The following is a 19,442-nucleotide window of genomic DNA, read 5'->3' on the forward strand; positions in this document are numbered from 1 at the left end:
TCCGGAGCCAGCTGGGTGACTGATGCAGACCACGGCGGGGAAAGCCGGCTGCTGCCCTACAGAGGGGGTGGGGAGGGTGCGTCCTGGTGGCTCTGACCCTGGAGAACCAGGACTACTGCACCGCCTACCGTTAGAATGATAAACACACTTTGTTCTAAATTTCTGACGCTCCCCATCTGGCTCAATATTTACACTTTAAGTTAAAATATCTTAAAATTCCTGTCAAGTATTTATGTATTATTTTCCCCTTTTAATCTTTTTTTTCCTAATTATCAAAGTAGTAAATACACACTAAACAAAACTCATGTTACAGAAATAAATAGAAAATAGAAAATTCAGGGTGCCTGGGTGGCTCAGTTGGTTGAGAGTCTGACTTTGGCTCAGGTCATGATCTCACAGTTGGTGGGTTTGAGCCCCGCCGCGGGCTCTGGGCTGACAGCTTGGAGCCTGGAGCCTGAAGTCTGCTTCAGATTCTGTGTCTCCCTCTCTCTCTGCCCTTCCCTGATTCATGCTCTGTCTCTCTCTCTCTTTCTGTCAAAAATAAATAAACATTAAAAATTTAAAAAAAAAAAGAAAGAAAGAAAATAGAAAATTCCTTGAAATTTGGTACTTCCCAAACAACTATCTGAACTATTTGGTCACATTTCTGCAGATGTATGTTTTCTCTTCCCTGTTGAATGGACACACATGACACCTTAATCTAGATAAATGTATATTCATCCTCCTCTAACTGCTAAGTTCCTCACATCCCTCCCAATGTCTGCATTCCCTGTCAACATCTTTGCACACGTTAATATGTTTTCAAGTGACTTCACATTTCTGTGTTTTTTAAGCTCACCCACAAACCCCCCAACCTGTCCCACAACACAGGATCCTGCTGCTGGGGAGAAGTAGCTCCTTAATAAAGTTCTTATTAACCAACTAGGGCATCCTGAAGGAAACTGACAGGAGCCCTCCCTCAATGATACCACTGAGTGATTTTCAATGGAGTCTTTAGATAGTTTTCCTAAAGGGCGGTCTCACCCGAGAGCTCGCCAGGGCTCCTAGAACTAGGGATGAGGAACCAGAAGGGAGAGCTTTCCACCTTTCTCACCCGGAAACAGCATGAAGGCATGAGCCAGCTGTTACTGACTGCCGTCTGGTGGCACAGAGGTGACAGCACAGAGGACCAACGTCCACGCACAAGCTAGAGCTGAGTTGATCTCCCACAGGAAGCTTTTCTTGCCCGGGTGCCCCACGCTCCACTTCTCAGTTACCCTCCAACCCAGCAGCCGAGTTCCTGTGGGGCCGCACACTGTGTTGCAGGCTTGAGTATTGCCAGGGGCTGGCGTGGTCCTTATCCCATGGGCAATGCTCTGTAGTTTATTTATTTATTTAACGTTTTATTTATTTTTGAGACAGGGAGAGACAGAGCATGAACAGGGGAGGGTCAGAGAGAGGGAGACACAGAATCTGAAACAGGCTCCAGGCTCTGAGCTGTCAGCACAGAGCCCAACGCGGGCTCGAACTCAAGGACCGCGAGATCATGACCTGAGCCGAAGTCGGCCGCCCAACTGACTGAGCCACCCAGGTGCCCCCAATGCTCTGTAGTTTAAATGGAACTGAAGAGAGCGCATGACAGAGTCACAAGTTGCTTTTTTCTTTTATTCACTGGGCAGACAGTGTTGACCATGGTTACTGTTACAAAATTATTTGTAACACAAAAATTGAGGAAAGTAAAGAATGGATGTTTGAGAAAACAGGAACGAAGACCGGGTAGTTCTGTACAGGACATCACGGTCATCAAAATTAACTGAAATTTCTTTCACTTCCCAAAAGGGTAGGGGTGAAGGAAGATGTTGGCATTTTAATTTTTTTTTTTCAACGTTTATTTATTTTTGGGACAGAGAGAGACAGAGCATGAACGGGGGAGGGGCAGAGAGAGAGGGAGACACAGAATCGGAAACAGGCTCCAGGCTCTGAGCCATCAGCCCAGAGCCCGACGCAGGGCTCAAACTCACGGACCGCGAGATCGTGACCTGGCTGAAGTCGGACGCTTAACTGACTGCGCCACCCAGGCGCCCCGAGATGTTGGCATTTTAAATATTACTGTTGGATTCTCCTTGGTACCTTAAAAATACTACACATTTAGCTGCATTTTAGTTTTTTAAAGAAATGGTTATTAGGAAGATAATGCCATCTGGAGGATATGAATCATCTACAGGAGGTCAACTCAGAACTAGGTTTTAGATGGTTTGTGCTTCTGAAGCTCAAAGTAGCTCAAAAGAATTTTATTTAACTTGTCCCCATAATATCCATGGAACCTTCATAACTTTCTCATATTTTGCATATAAGACAACATACACAAAAGTTTTATCTAAGACCTTTCCATGATTTCTGTAGAGCTAGCACTACGATTCAGGCTCCTAAATATCAGCCCAGACTATCAGACTGCTTTTGAGTGATTAATTTCAACCACACTGAGCTACAGATTGAGACTGAGGCACTTTTACAAAAACCAGATGGTCACTCAGAATTATAAAGAAATTGTGTACATCCAAAAAAATGAAACAAATGAGAGAGCAGAGCCTCCGTGGAGGTGCGGTTCCCACCTACTAGGGTGTACCTGATGTACAGTAAAAGAAGACAAGCACTTGACATGAAAGAAATGAGAAGACCAGGCTCAGGCAAGCGACGGCCTAGCAGATGAGTCCTTAAGTCAGTGAGGGCTGCCCATCCGGGATGGCCTCGCCCACACCCTAGGCCAAGGCTTCACTCCAAGGGATGCTTCCAAATGAGAGAGGTCCCACACAGCTCTGTCTCTGTCACTCACCACTGTCTGACATTTGCTTTTTATTTCTTGGGTTGTGGGACACTTTATACTTAGAACCCAGAACATGTGCAACAGATAAAAGTAAACAGTGCAGGCACACACATTCACTATGTTCTATGCAGTGCTTGTTCACTTCCAAGGAAAAACTGGTCAACGTGAAACTACCTGTAGCTTTTCTCAATCAAGAGGCCTTACTGAGGCTTTAGTTTCTGCTTATTTCAATATACATCCTTGAACACCATACTGTTCCATCGATGGTCCTGTGTGAGGAACTGAATGAAATGTCATCGTTCTTTTTAAGTTATACAATACACAGAAATACACAAGATAAATATGAACCATGAAGGCAAAAAAACCCAGCTGTGTTTCTTACCAAATTCAAGTACGAGACTTTCGTACTTCAAAAGGCGAGGAATGAAATTCTACATAACCGAAACTGTTAGCAGCATGATGTAAATCATTTCCAACACAATTCTTTACAAGTACTGGGTTGGTTAGACCACAGAATTAATATGCAAATGATCCTGGCTAAACCCCAATTAAAATGTCCAAGAAGTATGGAGGAACCCGAGGTACTTGCTACATTTACGGAGCATTCACCCTATGTCAGACCCCACGCTGGAGCCAGAGAGACAGCTAAGTACAGCACAGGGCTCACACAGCCAGAAGTGCTCTGGTTGGGGGGGACCAGCAGGTAAGTAGACAATGAAATGAAAAGGCCACCTACTGAATGGAAGAAATACTTGCAAACCATATACCTGATAAGGGGTTAACATCCAAAATGTAGGAGTTGTATAAACTCCTACAACTCAATAGCAAAGACATAAACATCTGATTAAAAAGTAGGTAGAGGATCTGAATAGACTTTCTTCCAAAGAGATATGGATGGCCAACAGGCACATGAAAAGGTGTTCCACATCACCAATCATCAGAAAACTGCAAATCAAAACCACACTGCAAATCACCTCACACCTGTTAAAATGGCTAGACTAAAAAAGACAAGAAATAACAAGTGTTGATGAGCATGTGGAGAAAAGGGAACCCCAGTATACTGTCGGTGGGAATGTAAATTGGTGCAGACACTGTAAAAAAACGGTATGGAGGTTCCTGAAAAAATTAAAAATAGAACTACCATATGATCCATCAAATCCACTTTGGTTAGTTATATGGAGAAAAAGAAAACACTAATTCAAAAAGAAAAATGCACTTCTATGTTTATTGCAGCATTATTTATAATAGCCAAGATATGGAAATAACCTAAGTGTCCATCGATGGATGAATGAATAAAGAAGATTTGATATACACATACAATGGATTACTATTCAGCCCCCTCCAGTCCCAAGAATGAAACCCTGCCATTTGTGACAACAGGGAGGGACCTTGAGGGTATTATGCTAAGTGAAACAAGCCAGACAAAGACAAATATTATATGACCTCACTTACGTATCGAATTAAAACAACAATAACACAGAAGCTCTATAAATACAGAGAAGAGATCAGTGGTGGCCAAAGCCAGGGGATGAGGAATGGGCAAAATGGGTGAAAGGGGTCAAAAGGTACAAACTTCCAGTTATAAAATAAATCATGGGGATATAACGAACAGCTTGGTAACTATGGTTAATAATACTGTATCGCATATTTGGAAGTTGATAAGAGAGTGGATATTAAAAGTCCTTGTCACACAGAAAGTTTTTTTTTTTTTTTTAAACCTTTATTTATTTTTGAGAGAGACAGAGAGTGCAAGCAGGGGAGGGGCAGAGACAGAGAGACACAGAATCCGAAGCAGGCTCCAGACTCTGAGCTGTCAGCACAGAGCCCGAAGTGGGGCTCAAACTCACGAACCGCGAGATCATGACCTGAGCTGAAGTCGGATGCCCTACCGATGGAGCCACCCAGGCGCCCCAAAAGTTTTTTTTAACTATGCATGGTAATGGATGTTAACTAGACTTGCCGTGGTGATCATTTCACAACATATACAAATACCAAATCATTATGTTGTGCATATGAAATTAATGTCAATTATACCTCAATAAAACAATCTTTAATTTACCTCAGTAACTTTTAGAAAGGTTTATAAAATAAAATTCTTTAATCTGATAAACTTTATCAAAATGGTAATTCTCAATAAATTAACGTAGTTGAATGTTTATTAATAAATATCTTTTAAACATGATTCATATTACACAATTCTGAGGCTGCCAGACTGTTAAGCAACAGCTATAAAATGCTAGCATCACCCCTTGCTCTGGTCCTGGAATCTGAGAAGCCTGGTAAGAACTACCCCAAGTGACAAGGCTGACTGGCAAGACAGAGACAGAGATTAGATAAAAACTCTCAACCTCTTTTGGATTATCCTTTTATCAGAATTCACATAAACATTAAAGAGCTCTGAGTATAGTGTAAGGGTTCCAGTTTCAGGCTCTGAAGTCAGACAAACTTGTAGAAATGCTGGCTGCAGAATATGCTACTTGTGGCTCTAAGTCCTGTCCACAGATAGAGAGGTTATGAGGAACATGTTTTTTAAAAAGTACCTGGCACACAGGAAGATCTGAATAAATGTCACATTTGATTATCTCTTACTTAAGCCAATACCCACAAAGCGCCTGACCTCCCCAGAGCACAATGTGAAAGGCGCTCTCAGGCAGTTTGCTTTGAGGCCAGAATTCATCACCGTGTGAATACCCGCAGCTCAGCTTGCTGACCCTAGATGGCTAAGTGTGGGCCTTTTCTAGCACCGTGGGCATTGCCTGAGAGCTTGGAAAATGCAGAATATCAGCTGACCCCAGACACAGTGAATCAGAATCTGCATGTCAACAGGTATTTCATATGTGTGCATTCAAGCCTGGAGACAGGGTACGACAGGAGAACACATCGAGGGCTGTAAATGTCACATAAAATGCTACAACAGTTCAGCTGAGGAGGGAAAGCAGTGCTTCCTTTGGGTCGCTGTATTGCCTACTCAGCATCACTAAAAAGGATCCAGATGAAAGCTGCTAAGGGGGCACATTTAAGCCCAATAGGTGATTACTTGTCAAATATTAGCCCTCCTTGTCTTTTGCCCTTTCTCTTATTACTTCAAAAGTCCCTTGACAGGGGTGCGTGGGTGGCTCAGTCGGTTAAGCGTCTCACTTTAGCTCAGGTCATGATCTCACGGCAGGTGGGTTCAAGCCCCGCATCAGGCTCTGTGCTGACAGGTCAGCTTCGGATTCTGTATCTCCCTCTCTCTCTCCGCCCCTTCCCCACTCATACTCTGTCTCACCGTCTCTTAAAAAATAAACAAACATTATAAAAAAAAAAAAGTCCAGAGACAAACTGCCAACCCTTCAGATTCCCAACAAATTGGGGATTACTTTGGACAGCTACAAAACTGAGGCAGAGGGAAATACCTCGTTCAAAAGCGAACACCAATGCCTGTGAGGAAGGTGGTAGCAAGGTCGCATACCTATGCACACACACCTGCCTACACATGCCTACACGTGCACCTGCACACACACATCTAGGGTGTTTCCTAAGTTTGCCTGACAACTGGAAAGCAGAAATTGCCTGAGCCTCACACTAATACACGAATACACTGGCTTGCCAAGGAGGGAGTGGCCACATCAACAACGTATTGTTACCAAAACAAAACAAATGTCAGTTCACGGAGAGGTCACTTTGGCTTTGTCATTTTGTTAGGGCATTTAAAAATAAGAAAACTCAGTATTAGGAGTGTCCTCAAGGAACATTGTTTTGTTGAGTCTATTCAGGTGGTTTCATACATGAAAACTGTTTTGCTCTGCTCTGGGGAGGGGCAGAGTAGCCTCAGTTGACTAACCATGTAACTTGCAGCCTGTTGGGATTACCCCTCAGGGACAGGCACTTTTCTCAAGAGAAGGGTTAGAAGCAGCATTGACAAGCAAGGAGCCCTCATCGTAAGGGGCAACTCCCAAAATCCTCAGTGGACAGGTACTAAGCCAATGACCCTGTGGGAGCTACATGAAGCCTAGCACTCGGCTCCAATGGTCAGGATGGGTGGTTGCGGGGCAGAAGGGGGAGCTTGCTAACCAGGAGCCCACCTGCTGTAAGCTTAGTCTGGAGAAATGGTGAAACCCTTCGCACATGTGATATTCAGCAAGGGTAATCTGCTGACTTTGCACACAGACTAAAGATTGCAGTCTCCAAAAGTATCAGCCCTACTATCTGCTGAAGAAGGCAGGACGACTTTGGCTGTTGTGCTGGGGGCACTAGGTACCCATGAAATCATCACCCTGATGGGGTTCGGGTCGGGCTGCTCCCAAATAGGGCACGTGCTAAATTGAAGGCATGTGAGAAATGGCAGGTGCAGAAAAGACCCTTTGACCTTCTCCCCTGAAGTAAGTCATATGACCCTCATGGGAGAGATGCCTTCCCTGTGCCCAGAGGAAAGGAGCATTCTTATCTCTGAAGACAGGAGGATGTCAGTGGACTCTGAACAGACAAGCCTTGCTAAGCCTCCCCCAGTGAACCACACTGAGCCCTCTGTCCTATCACCTTCCCAGCCTTCGTCAAACCCAGTATAAAACCACACAGGTTTAACTACTTCTCCAGGGCTCATTTTCTCACGAAGGCTCTCGTTTCATGTAAAATTTACATTAAGTGAAATCTGTGTGCTTTTCTCTTGTTAATCTGTCCTTTGTGCAGAGATCCAGTTGGGAACTTAAGACGACAGAGGAAAGGTATTTTCCTGCCCTACAATGCACTGGACTGCCAGAGCCTGTGGGAGTAAGGCCCAGAACAAATATGGGATAGTACCCTGGGACTGGATGTGCCCCTGCTGCCCTGCATAACATCTGTATCTTGTGGACTTTCAAAATACAGACTTTCAAATTTTCATGATAAATGAAAAAATAAAGGCCATCACTATTTATTGCAGTAACAAATTTATTGCAGTAACAAATAATCTCACAGGTTTATTTCTTGATCGTGCTTCACACCCATGTGGGTGAGTTGGGGGCTCTGTTCTGCACAATCTTCACCCAGAGACCCGGGCTGACAGAGCTTCTAGTACCTGTCCCACCACCAACTGCAGGGCAGGGAGAAGGGGGCACGGAAAATCAGGCAGAGCTTCTCAAAGGTTTTGCTCATATTTCACTGGACAAGGCGAGCTAACTGAGAACATCTAACTTGAAGGGAAAGGAGACGGGTGATCCTACCGTGTCCCTGAACTGAGACGTTACACACCAGCGCAGTGGGGAGCTCTCCTGCCCAGGTTCCAGAAGGCACCTGTGACACTGGCCTTGGCTGACCCATGCCCCTGAGGGTTACTCTGAAACAGAAGTGTCCACGCTCAAGGGAGTTTCCTTAAGTTCTGCCAAATGAACAGCACCTTTGTCCAGGGCTTCATGCAGCACCGTTTCCCACGGATTCCCTCTGGTTGCCCACCATGTGGTTGTCAGTTTCCCCCTAAAGTTCACCTTTTGTTGAAAATGTTTCCCTTACTGAGGAAACACGTTCTCACGTTTCATAATTAATGAGCTATTCCATCCCCTCATGAGCCACTTTCTTCAACCCCTAGTCGAAGTGATGTGAAAGTAACGCAGCCTGAAGCCATCCACCTCCAGCTGCACTCCCATCAGATTACAGACAGCAGGCTCCACCCACTTCTCCAGGATTCTTAATGCCTGTGCTTAAGAAAAATGTGTGTACATTTCTTGTAGGGAAGTTAAAACAAATTAAGTTGAAAAAAAACAAAAAAAAACCTCTCCTACGTGTGACTATTTAAGTGAAATATCTTAAATTATATCGCTATGTATGTGTATGTTTGTACAGAAAAGCAGTCTGCAAGGAGAGACGCCAATGTAAACAACAGTTATCTCTATGAGATGGGATTACAAAGGTTTTCATATTCTTCCAGTTGTGCATTTTTTACAATATATTACTTATATAATTTCAAACATACGATTACATAAAAATTAGAAAAGCTGTATTAAATTTGGTCCCTTTAGTGTATTTTCAAAGGATCTATTTCATAATAATGAATTCCTTTTCTATATTCAACTGACCATTGAACCACAAGGGATGTAGGGATACCGACCTCCTGCACAGTCAAAAATCCATGTGTAACTTTTGAGTTCCTCAAAACTTTACTAATGGCCTACTGCTGACCAGACCACTTACCTATGATAACATATTTGATTAATACATATTTTGTATATGTATTATATACTGTATTCTTACAACAAAGAAAATGTTAAGAAAATTTTAAGAAAGAGAAAATACATTTACAGTAATGTATTTATCGAAAAACAAAGTTCACATATAAATGACCCACACTTCAAACCCATGCTGTTCAAGGGTCAGCTGTGTTACCTGTTTGACTCTCCCTGGGTAAAGTATTGCACCTAAGGTAAAGAAAGCAAATACTGATCATCACAGTATTTACTTGATTTGTAAAAATGGACCTCTGTCTCAAAAAAGACAGGCAGAATTAAGTTTTCTGTAAATGTTTCTTAACCATCTGACTGAACTGCCTAAAAGCAAGGATGATTCTTGCCAGGAACAAACACGTGATGAAGTCAGTGTGAGAACAACACAAAAGGGCAGAGAGAACCAGGGCTCCGCTCTTTCCATGACAGATGTGACAGTTAGGGCTAGAGGGAGAGGGAAGGCCAGTACTAGTAATAATAATACTAGCAGCTGAGTACACTGGGGCAGCACTCTGCTTGGTTATTACACGCATTTTCTCATTTAAGTTGGAGGATTACTCTACTAGTAAGAACCACTATTATTCTTACTTTTGGCAACAAGAATACGAAGGCACAGGAAGATCTCACAATTTGCCCAAAGTCTCATAGCTGCCATGGGCCAGAACTATGATGCAAAGTCAGCAATCTGTACACCTGACCCACATCACACTTCAGATCAACTCCAGGAAGACTGAACAAAGTAAAGAAATACCTAACTACAGCATATCCAGTGTAAAACACAACTGTACAGGTATGACATCTTTAAAAACTGATAATTTTCTAAGCTTTGAGGCAACAGCAGATAAATAAAACAGCAGACCTACCATAGCGACATATGCATGCTCCTGTTCAGGTCTGCAGTAGACACCCCTGTTTCTCTGTGTCCAGCTCTCCTGGTTTCTGCAAGAGAGCGAGCAACTCCTCGTCCACCCACATGCTGGTGCCAGCCATTCCCATCATGCACCTCCTGGCCAGCTGGCTACAGGGAGGGGCCTCACGCAGGCTGGCTAACCAGGCCTTCCACACGGATGCTCACAGTGACTGCTCCTAATGGAATGTGACACGGCAGCCCTGGGTGACAGAGGGTCTACTCTCTACCTGGCTCTATGAGCTGTGGGGGTCACAGAAGCCTGGCCTGGGGCTATCAAAAAACATCTACTGTGTCTCTTCAACAAATGGTGCTGGGAAAACTGAACAGCTACATGCAAAAGAATAAAACTGGACCACTTTCTTATACCATACACAAAAATAAACACAAAATGGATGAAAGACCTAAATGTGAGACCTGAAACCATTAAAATCCTAGCAGAGAATACAGGCAATAATAACTTCTTTGACAGTGACCATAGCAACTTCTTTCAAGATATGTCTCCTGGTGGGGGTGGGGGAGAGGGGAAAATGGGTCATGGGCAGTGAGGAAGGCACTTATTGGGATGAGCACTGGGTGTTGTATGTAAGCGATGAATCACGGGAATCTACCCCCAAAACCAAGAGCACACTATATACACTGTATGTTAGCCAACTGGACAATAAATTATATTAAAAAAAAAAAAGATATGTCTCCTGAGGCAAGGGAAACAAAAGCAAAAATAAACTATTGGAACTACATCAAAATAAAAGGTTTCTGGGGTGCCTGGGTGGCTCAATTGGTTAGGTTAAGCATCCAACTCTTGGTTTGGGCTCAGGTCATGATCTCGTAGTTTATGGGATTGTGCTTCATGTCAGACTCTGCACTGACAGCACAGAACCTGCTTGGGATTCTGTGTATCTGTCTGTCTGTCTCTAAATAAATAAATAATAAATAGATAGATAGATAGATAGATAGATAGATAAAGCAAGCTTCTGCACAGAGAAAGAAACAAAACTAAAAGGCAACTTAAGGAATGGGAGAAGATTCCCCATTTACAAATATTTGCAAATGACGTATTTGCAACATATCCAATAAAGGGCTAGTATCCAAAATATATGTAGAATTTATAAAACTTAACACCCAAAAAACAAATAAACCAATTACAAATGGGCAGAATACATGAAAAGACATTTTTCCAAAGAAGACATCCAGATGGCCAATAGACACATGAAAAGATGCTCAATGTCACTCATCATCAGGGAAATACAAATCAAAACTACAATGAGGTATCACCTCACACCCGTCAGAGTGGCTAAAATCAATAACACAAGAAACAACAGGACTTGGCGAGGATGTGGAAGAAAAGGAACCCTCTTACACTGTTGGTGGGAACGCAAACTGGTGCCACTATGGAAAACAGTATGGAGGTTCCTCAAAAAGTTAATAGAACTACCCTATGATCTAGCAATTGCACTACTGGCTATTTACCCAAAGAATACAAGAACACTAATTCAAAAGGATAAATGCACCCCTATGTTTATTGCAGCATTATTTACAACAGCCAAGATATGGAAGCAGTCCAAGTGTCCATCAACTGATGAATGGATAAATGAATGTGGTATAGATATAGGATGCAATATTATTCAGCCATAAAAAAGAATGAAATCTTGCCATTTGCAATGACATGGGTGGAGCTAGAGAGTATAACGCTACTAAGTGAAATAAAGTCAGTCAGAGAAAGACAAATACCATATGATCTCACTCATATGTGGGATTTTAAAAACAAGAAAAGGGCAAAAAATGAGAGAGAAAGTAAGAAACAGACTCTTAACTAGAGAGAACAAAGTGATGTTTACCAGAGGGGGGGTGGGCTAAATAGATGATGGAAATGAAGGAGTGCACTGGCTGTGATGAGCACCAGGTGTTGTATGAAGTGTTCAATCACTATACTGCACACCTGAAACTAATATAACACTGTATGTTAATTAACTGGAATTAAAATAAAAACTTAAAAAAGAGCAAACAAACAAGTAGCAATAAATAAACAAAAAAAGAGATTGCAATGAAAAAGAAAAAGCCAACTATGGAAGAAACTGTGACAGAGAATACAGTCAACACATGGAGAAAGCAGAGCTGAAGACAACACCTAAGTGTGGAGACCAAAATGTGCCCAAAGCCAGACCAACCCAGGGCATTTCAGTTATAAGAGGCAATACTTCTCTAGTTTTGGTTAAGTTAAAGTAAGGTTTATGCAACTTGTAACCGAAAGAGATATAACTAATGCTAACTGAAACTGCTAAATTAGTAAACTGAAAAAAATTTTTAAAACTAGGAAAAAATGTGTCTACCAAATACAACAAAGAATGAAGAAGAGAAAGGGCTAAATAAATCAGGGGAAATGGCTCGATTTCTTAGTGAAAAAAGAAATACTAACTTCAAACACATCAGTCCCAGAGGCAGTGTAGGACAGTGAATGGTCTTGCCCATGATCCAATCCCAACTCGCTCCCTCCCCATCTACCTCTGCTGGTTTCCAAGCCCCCTCCCCTCCCCTTCCCCACCTTGCGGTGGGGACTGGCCAATGAAAGGTGAGCAGAAAGTGGACAAAACCACCCATCCAGCTTTCTCCTGCCTTTAGCCTTAACGTAGCGGAGTGAGCTGCAGCAGCCAGCCTGTGGACGCGAGGAAAAGAACAGAACTGCAGAAACGCTGCCTCAGGCTTCTGAAAAATGGCAGCAGCCACTTGCCTTCTGGGTTTCCTACACTGTGATTCAAATTCCTACTCGTGTAACTCCTGGCTAGGCAGAGGCTGTTATTTCATTCAACAGCACTACTGAGTGCCTGCCACGTGCCAGGCACTATTCTAGGCTCTAGGAATACAGAGTGAGCAGAACCGAAAGAGCCTGCTTTTCCAGAGCTTCTTACGCCACAGAGGACAAGCAGACACAGGTAACACAAAGCATCTATTCGTAAGCAACAGTAACAGCAAAGGGTCACTGGAAGGTACCACATCCGGTGCGGGCAAAGATGCTATCAGACGGCTATCCTCAAACAGCGATATGTACTGGAAAGCGAGCAGCCTGTTCCCACTCCTAAATCAGTCTCCTTAATCTAGGAGTTCCAGGTCTTTTACACCACGTACGGAAATACACTTGAAAGCCCCTGCCATCCAGTATTTCTGGTCTATTTAAAAATTATCTTAAGGAAAAACATGGTGTTGCTAAGAGAAAAATACTTTGAAGAGAATTCACCCAATTTGCCTTTGTATGTTTAAATTTCCTAAGAGAGCCCTCATAAATTATAGCTGATTCTAAACAATTGCTCCTGATTATTTGGCTTAAGTCACAGCCCCTTAATCCTGGTCTGGGGCATGATGCACTTTATACATGCTACTGTTTGTTTTTGTTTTGTTTTTTTTTTTAATTTTTTATTTATTTATTTATTTTTAAATTTTTTTTTTCAACGTTTTTATTTATTTTTGGGACAGAGAGAGACAGAGCATGAATGGGGGAGGGGCAGAGAGAGAGGGAGACACAGAATCGGAAACAGGCTCCAGGCTCCGAGCCACCAGCCCAGAGCCCGACGCGGGGCTCGAACTCACGGACCGCGAGATCGTGACCTGGCTGAAGTCGGACGCTTAACCGACTGCGCCACCCAGGCGCCCCAATACATGCTACTGTTAAGAGGAAACAGCTAATGACCTTGCTGTAAACCTTGCTGTAAACCTTGCTGTAAATACCTGTTACTCAGTTTTTCAAGATATATCCATAGTACTCCATTTCATAATAAAATACTTCCTTATGGTTTTTATTATAAATTTTACAAAAAGAAATAAATAGCGGGGTGCCTGGGTGGCTCAGTCAGTTAAACTTCCGGCTCTTGGTTTGGGCTCAGATCACGATCTCACAGTCCCTGAGTTCAAGCCCTACATCAGGTTCTGCACTGATAGTGCAGACAGAGCCTGCTTGGCATTCTCTCTCTCTCCCTCTCTCTCGGCTCCTCCCCCACTCACACTCACTCTATCTCCCCCCCCTCCAAAATAAATAAAACTTTTAAAAAATTGTTAAAAAATAGAAAGAAATAGCAATATGCTCATCCTGTACCTGCCCCCCAAACATAAATACACACACAAATACTACACTAAGAAATCCTTTCAGCATTAAAGTTGTGCCCATGCTGCTGTTTATTATCACAAATATTTCTATTTTATTCCTATATTAAAACAAACACAGTACCCATGAGAAATAAATGTACTTAGTTGAATGAAATTCTTCACTCGGGTTTTCAATTTCCACAAAACCATAGTGTGCTCTTCTCCTATCATCTGACTTTCTAACTAGTTGGTACACAGGCTGTGATCTTAGCATGCTGTTAGCTCCTTCTCCTGCTGTGATCTGATTTTCCATCTGCTGGGCATAGTAATGACTTTTCCTGATCTAGAAAACCATCATATGGACCCCTTCCTATAGATAAACTCCAAAGACACTTCCAGTTACAAATGTATCTGATGAAATGAAATATAAAGACTGATAGTTAGGTCCAATTTATCTTGGAGGTCAACACTGTTCAAATGTAGTATAAACACTTTGCTGCATAAAGTCAGCTTTTGGAAGAAGTCAACAGTGCAAATAAGATAGCTATTTGTAGATACTGCTCCCTAGCTAGGAGCACATTGCCATACTGTGGAATTGACAACATTCTAAGAAAACAAATTGGAATTCAGGCTGTTACCTTTTCTTGAAGATGCTAACAAATCAATACAGACAAAACATCTTAAACATTCACCAATACATGGATAAATAAATAAATAATGATACATACATTCATTTGCGTAACTAGCTTTTCCTCTCTTTTTTCTTCTTTTTTTAGTGTACTGACATGAAAAGAAGTTCACATATAATTGACGTACAGGAAAAAAGCAAGCTGCTGATCAGGTATACGATGATTCAATTTTGTGTTACAAAAAGCTGTGTTCATTTATATGCATGGTACACGTCTTTTTGCCTGTTCTTGTATACAAAGAAAAGTTTAGGAAGAATACCCAAACTGCTAGCAATGGCTGCTTCTCCAGATACTGGAGAGGGTATTTCACTTCACATACGTCTTTATTTCTCATTATGCACAGGAATGACGTATGTAATTAAACATGTTTTAACACTATTAAGACTAAGCACAACTACCTAGCCTAACTGCTAGTCGAGTGCACAACAATTTTTGTTCAACAGACCTGAACCAGGCTATATTCTCCAGTACATACTCTACCCTTAAACCAAAGGGTCTTTCCACACATGAGGTATGAGGGGTACCACTGGGCTCTGGCAATCTTCTGGACAAATCCATACCGATTAACAGAAATTCTGTCAAAAACAATGTTTGCTAGCTCCAAGGAAAGAAGCACACCACATGAATCATATGCCCCTTTACAGCATTTTGCAATTAATTAATTAAAGCCTAAGAAATAATTTGTAAGATAAAATCCCCAAATCCACTTTTATTGATCTTCACATCAAAGCATGTATTTTTATGTATATATTAAGAAATAAAAGAAAAAATACGCTGTCTTGCTTTTATCTCAGGGAGAAGTTGGGTTTTTTCCATTGATTTTAGTTCCAGGATGTAGCGAGAAAATTTAATCCTTTCCCTATTAAGTAAGATACTGCCAGCAAAAATGTACCATGGATGGCAAAACTAGGAAATTGTTTACTTTGGCTTCATAGATCTCCTTGAAACTACGAATCAGCAAGCCTCATCACCTGAAGCTGGTTCATTCCTTTTTGAAAGCTCAGATAAGGGATCAGAGATACTGAACACTGGACAGAGTGGCACAGGCCTGCGTTTTCCATAGGAAGTCCTGGCGTCCATCATAGCGACCGCCTGGGGCAGGAAGTGTCACCTTTGCTGTCATCACAGAACTCAGTCCAGTCTGTGCTATATAGTTCATAGTAAGATTTTAATTATAATACTTGGCTGACCATAATTTAGAGTTCATTTACTTTGATGATGTCAGAAACCTATTTAAAAAAAAAACAAAACTATTTTTCAGGTGACTCTTTTGTTAAACAATAATATCTCTATCTATACTTGTGAAGAAAAACTATACCTGTGATGAGGGCTTTGTTTGATTCATTAGAAAATGAGTATATTATTTTCCTCTAAGCATCTTACACAATGGATAAAACTAATTTTATTACCACTCTTCTATATAAACACAATTTCAAGGCTAATTATTTCCTAATTAAGCACAGAAATTACTAAGTCCTGTACTGTGTGAGTTAGATGAAATTTGGCAATTTGCTATGAGACAGAAAACAGAAAAGATGTCACTATTTATATTTATTCTAGCTAAACCATTTTATTTTATTTTATTATTTATTTATTTGTATTTATTGTTCAGAGAAAGAGAGAGCGTGTGTGAGGCTGCAGGGAAGAGGTCGGGGCGGGGGGGGGGGGGGGGGCGGTGGGCGGCCAGAGGATCCAAAGTAGGCTCTGCACTGACAGCAAAGAGCCTGTTGTAGGGCTCAAACTTGTGAACCAGGAGACCATGGCCTAAGCTGAAGTCTGACACTCAAAGGACTGAGCCACTCAGGCGCCCCCTAGCTAAATCATTTTAGATACCTGAATCTCCTAAAGCAGTAATTCTCCAAGTAGCTATGTTAATATGTACTAGATAAGACAGCTAAACTGATTAACTATAGAATTCCTTTGTTGGGGGGAGTGGGTTTGAGGTGTTCACATGCACATTCATGAATATAAATTTAACTGTGAAATCCAAGTTAAATTTTCAAAGGCTAAAACGCAGGTCACTAAAAAAGATTTCCATTGAATTAAGTGAGGGTGATACAACTGTCAACCAGAGAAAATAATCCAGAGAGCGTGCACACTGTTAGCTTTCCTTTCCCGGTGGCTTCAGAGTCCTGCTCATAATAAATGGTTGTAACCATTAAATTGTACACGAAAACTTCAAACAGATGAATTTTATGGTATGTGAATTATATCTCGGTAAAACTTAAAAAACCCATGTGAGTGTGCATGCGTGTGCCTGTGCATGTAAGAAAGACAGGCTGCAACCCATCAGAACTTTTCCTGAGTAAAATACTGGCAGTGCAGTGTTTTACTGCAAGCAGCACACACTCTGGGTGCTGGGAAAAGTGTCTACGTAGAGAGCGTATGGGAAAACTCTTTACTGGTTAATATGCTATTCAGAAACCATGCTTTTAAATTAACGTAAAATATTTAAGGCATTTATTTATGCATCATTTTTTAATGATTCCCTATGTTAAGCAACTGTTTGGGGAGGGGGATTAATCAAGCACCTGCTAATCTCAACCCCTTCAACTAAGCACCTGCCAATCTCAACCCCTTCAACTATTTGGTATGCTGAGTTGGAGTACTTCGTGACATATGTGCCACAGATAGGTGGTCATATGTGTGTGTGTGTGTGTGTGTGTGTGTGTGTGTGTGTGTGTGTGTATAAAGCATACAGCAATTCTGATACTCTACTCGAGATATGGTCTTCAAATTTTGATTTGTATTTTGGTGTAATACAATGAACTTGCACGAAAGCTTTCATTGACAAAACGAGAAAAACAGCTCCACATTTAATATATGGTAACATGACTGCCTCTCTGCGTTAGCCCCTACACACTCCCCCTACTCTTCCAACTGCACTGCATGCAGTTTCTGCCTGATTTTATCCTCTGCTTTTATAACACTTTTCTATTTGACTACTTTTTCCCAAAAAATCTGTGTATTTCTGTAATCACTTTGAGATGAAAGAAATAAATAGAAAATAAGCTAATTCCTTCTCAATTTTCAAAGTGTGAGAAACAGCTAACACTGTGCTAGATAGACTTCTAAGCACTTTCCAAGTATTAACTCATTTAGTCCACTCAACAGCCCTATGGGACAGAAACTATTATTGTCCTGCTTTTGCGCAAGAATATAGAAAACAGAGAGATTTAGGAAATTGCCTGCGGTCATTCAGCTAATAAATGGCTAAGCCAGATTTCTAACCCAGGTAGTCTGGCTTACGTCTGGTGCTACTTAACCACCACGATATAGACTGCCTTTCTGAGTAAGGAATGTCCTGTCTGAACTTTGTAGCTATATTAAACTTTCGTCAAGGAATTAAGAGTTCCTTCTTAGACATGTAGTAAGTTACATTTATGATACATTATGTTGTTTGAAAAATAAATTTTAAACATGTATTAAAGTAGTAAAAAGAAAACTTACTACACTGTCTCTATTAGTACCTATAAATATTTTATGCAAATGTTACTCTTTTGAAACAGGACTAGAGTACATATCTACTAGTACTCTGTAAATGCCATTATGTCACCATGAAAGACTGGAGGTCCTCCAAATTATTTCTAATTAATAGGGTTTTACTTGGTTAAATTTGGAGAAGTCACTGCTTTATGAAGGTTTGAGCACTGAAATTCCAACTTTATTATTTTAATTCAGAAACCAAGCTTACCTAATTTGTAATTTATAATAAAACTGTTAACAGGGATAGTGATCTGACAGTTGTGGCTACGCTTAAGTAAAGTCAGACTTAGGGTGACTATTTCAGCTAACCAATTGCAAACTTTATAATCAAGGTATTCTACAACATATTTGTGAACTTCTGACTGACAGAAGCCCGGCTGCATGGCACCACACCTGACGGCAAGACTATGTGGAGAAGGGAGAATAAAAATTAACATTAAGTAAGTAACTTCGTGTAACCAAGCACTATACTGAACGACATATACAATGCATAACTACATATTGTATGTTGATATATTACATTTATATATGTGTGTTTACACATCTTATTATGTATATATACACACATATATACACATATTAATTTAATCCTCACAGCTTTTTGAGGCAGGTGGTATCATCATTTCACAGAAAAATCTGAGGTTCCAAGAGTAGCTTGCTCAAGGTGACACATTATTACTAAACTGAAAGGCAGGACTTGAAGCCAGAGTCTCCTGACTCCAGAACCAGCGTACTTTCTGCCACAATGTGTTCCTTGTTTTGACCAAAACCATCTCCTGTCAGCAGTCATGTGCTCATCCGTCCTACAACCCGATTAAAGGGGGCAGCGAGCTGGAAGCCCTGAGTGCACAGAGGTGATACATAATGGTAGCCAGATGCAAGAGAAAGTCAGTAAGAACAGTCTTGGGATGTTCTGCCTATAATAAACTGTCATCATAAGCCCCTGGTACCTTTACCAAGATAATAACTGGGGGGCCGGGGTTGGCGTTAGAGGCCAGCAGGTGATAATGCACTTTTTCTATTTTTTTCTTGGTAATTACCGAGAGGTAAAACTCAGAACCTACATTCACAACAGCAAACCACTGAGGCAGGTGAAGGCACCCCTTTCCAGACCAAAGCATCTGTTTTAGTCAACCAACTCTTAACCCATTCAAATAAAAGCCTGACTATGGGCCTGGGTACTGGGAGATACCATCTGGAATCAATTTCAGAATTTCTATAGCTATCTCTGGGAAGTTTACCAAGCAGATAGTTTTTTGCAGCCTCTTCGCATTAAACACTGCAAATATTTATGAGGTGACCCCTTGACT

General features: G+C 41.4%; 1 protein-coding gene across 9 annotated transcripts in view; it reads right to left on the bottom strand.

Moving 5' to 3' along the window:
• TULP4 (TUB like protein 4) overlaps positions 1-19,442 on the bottom strand; it is a 177,663-nt gene that overhangs the window by 100,819 nt on the left and 57,402 nt on the right. The window contains exon 2 of one of the 9 annotated variants that reach the window (XM_040448754.1): positions 9,840-9,915. The exons of the other annotated variants lie outside the window; for them this stretch is intronic. Within the exon in view, the coding sequence (XP_040304688.1) occupies positions 9,840-9,842 (3 nt within the window). The 5' untranslated portion in view covers positions 9,843-9,915. The remainder of the gene's footprint in view (positions 1-9,839; positions 9,916-19,442) is intronic. 9 annotated transcript variants of the gene reach the window in all.

The sequence above is a fragment of the Herpailurus yagouaroundi genome, unplaced genomic scaffold (genome assembly GCF_014898765.1).
Source record: "Herpailurus yagouaroundi ecotype Mexico unplaced genomic scaffold, PumYag 198, whole genome shotgun sequence".
NCBI lineage: Eukaryota > Metazoa > Chordata > Mammalia > Carnivora > Felidae > Herpailurus > Herpailurus yagouaroundi.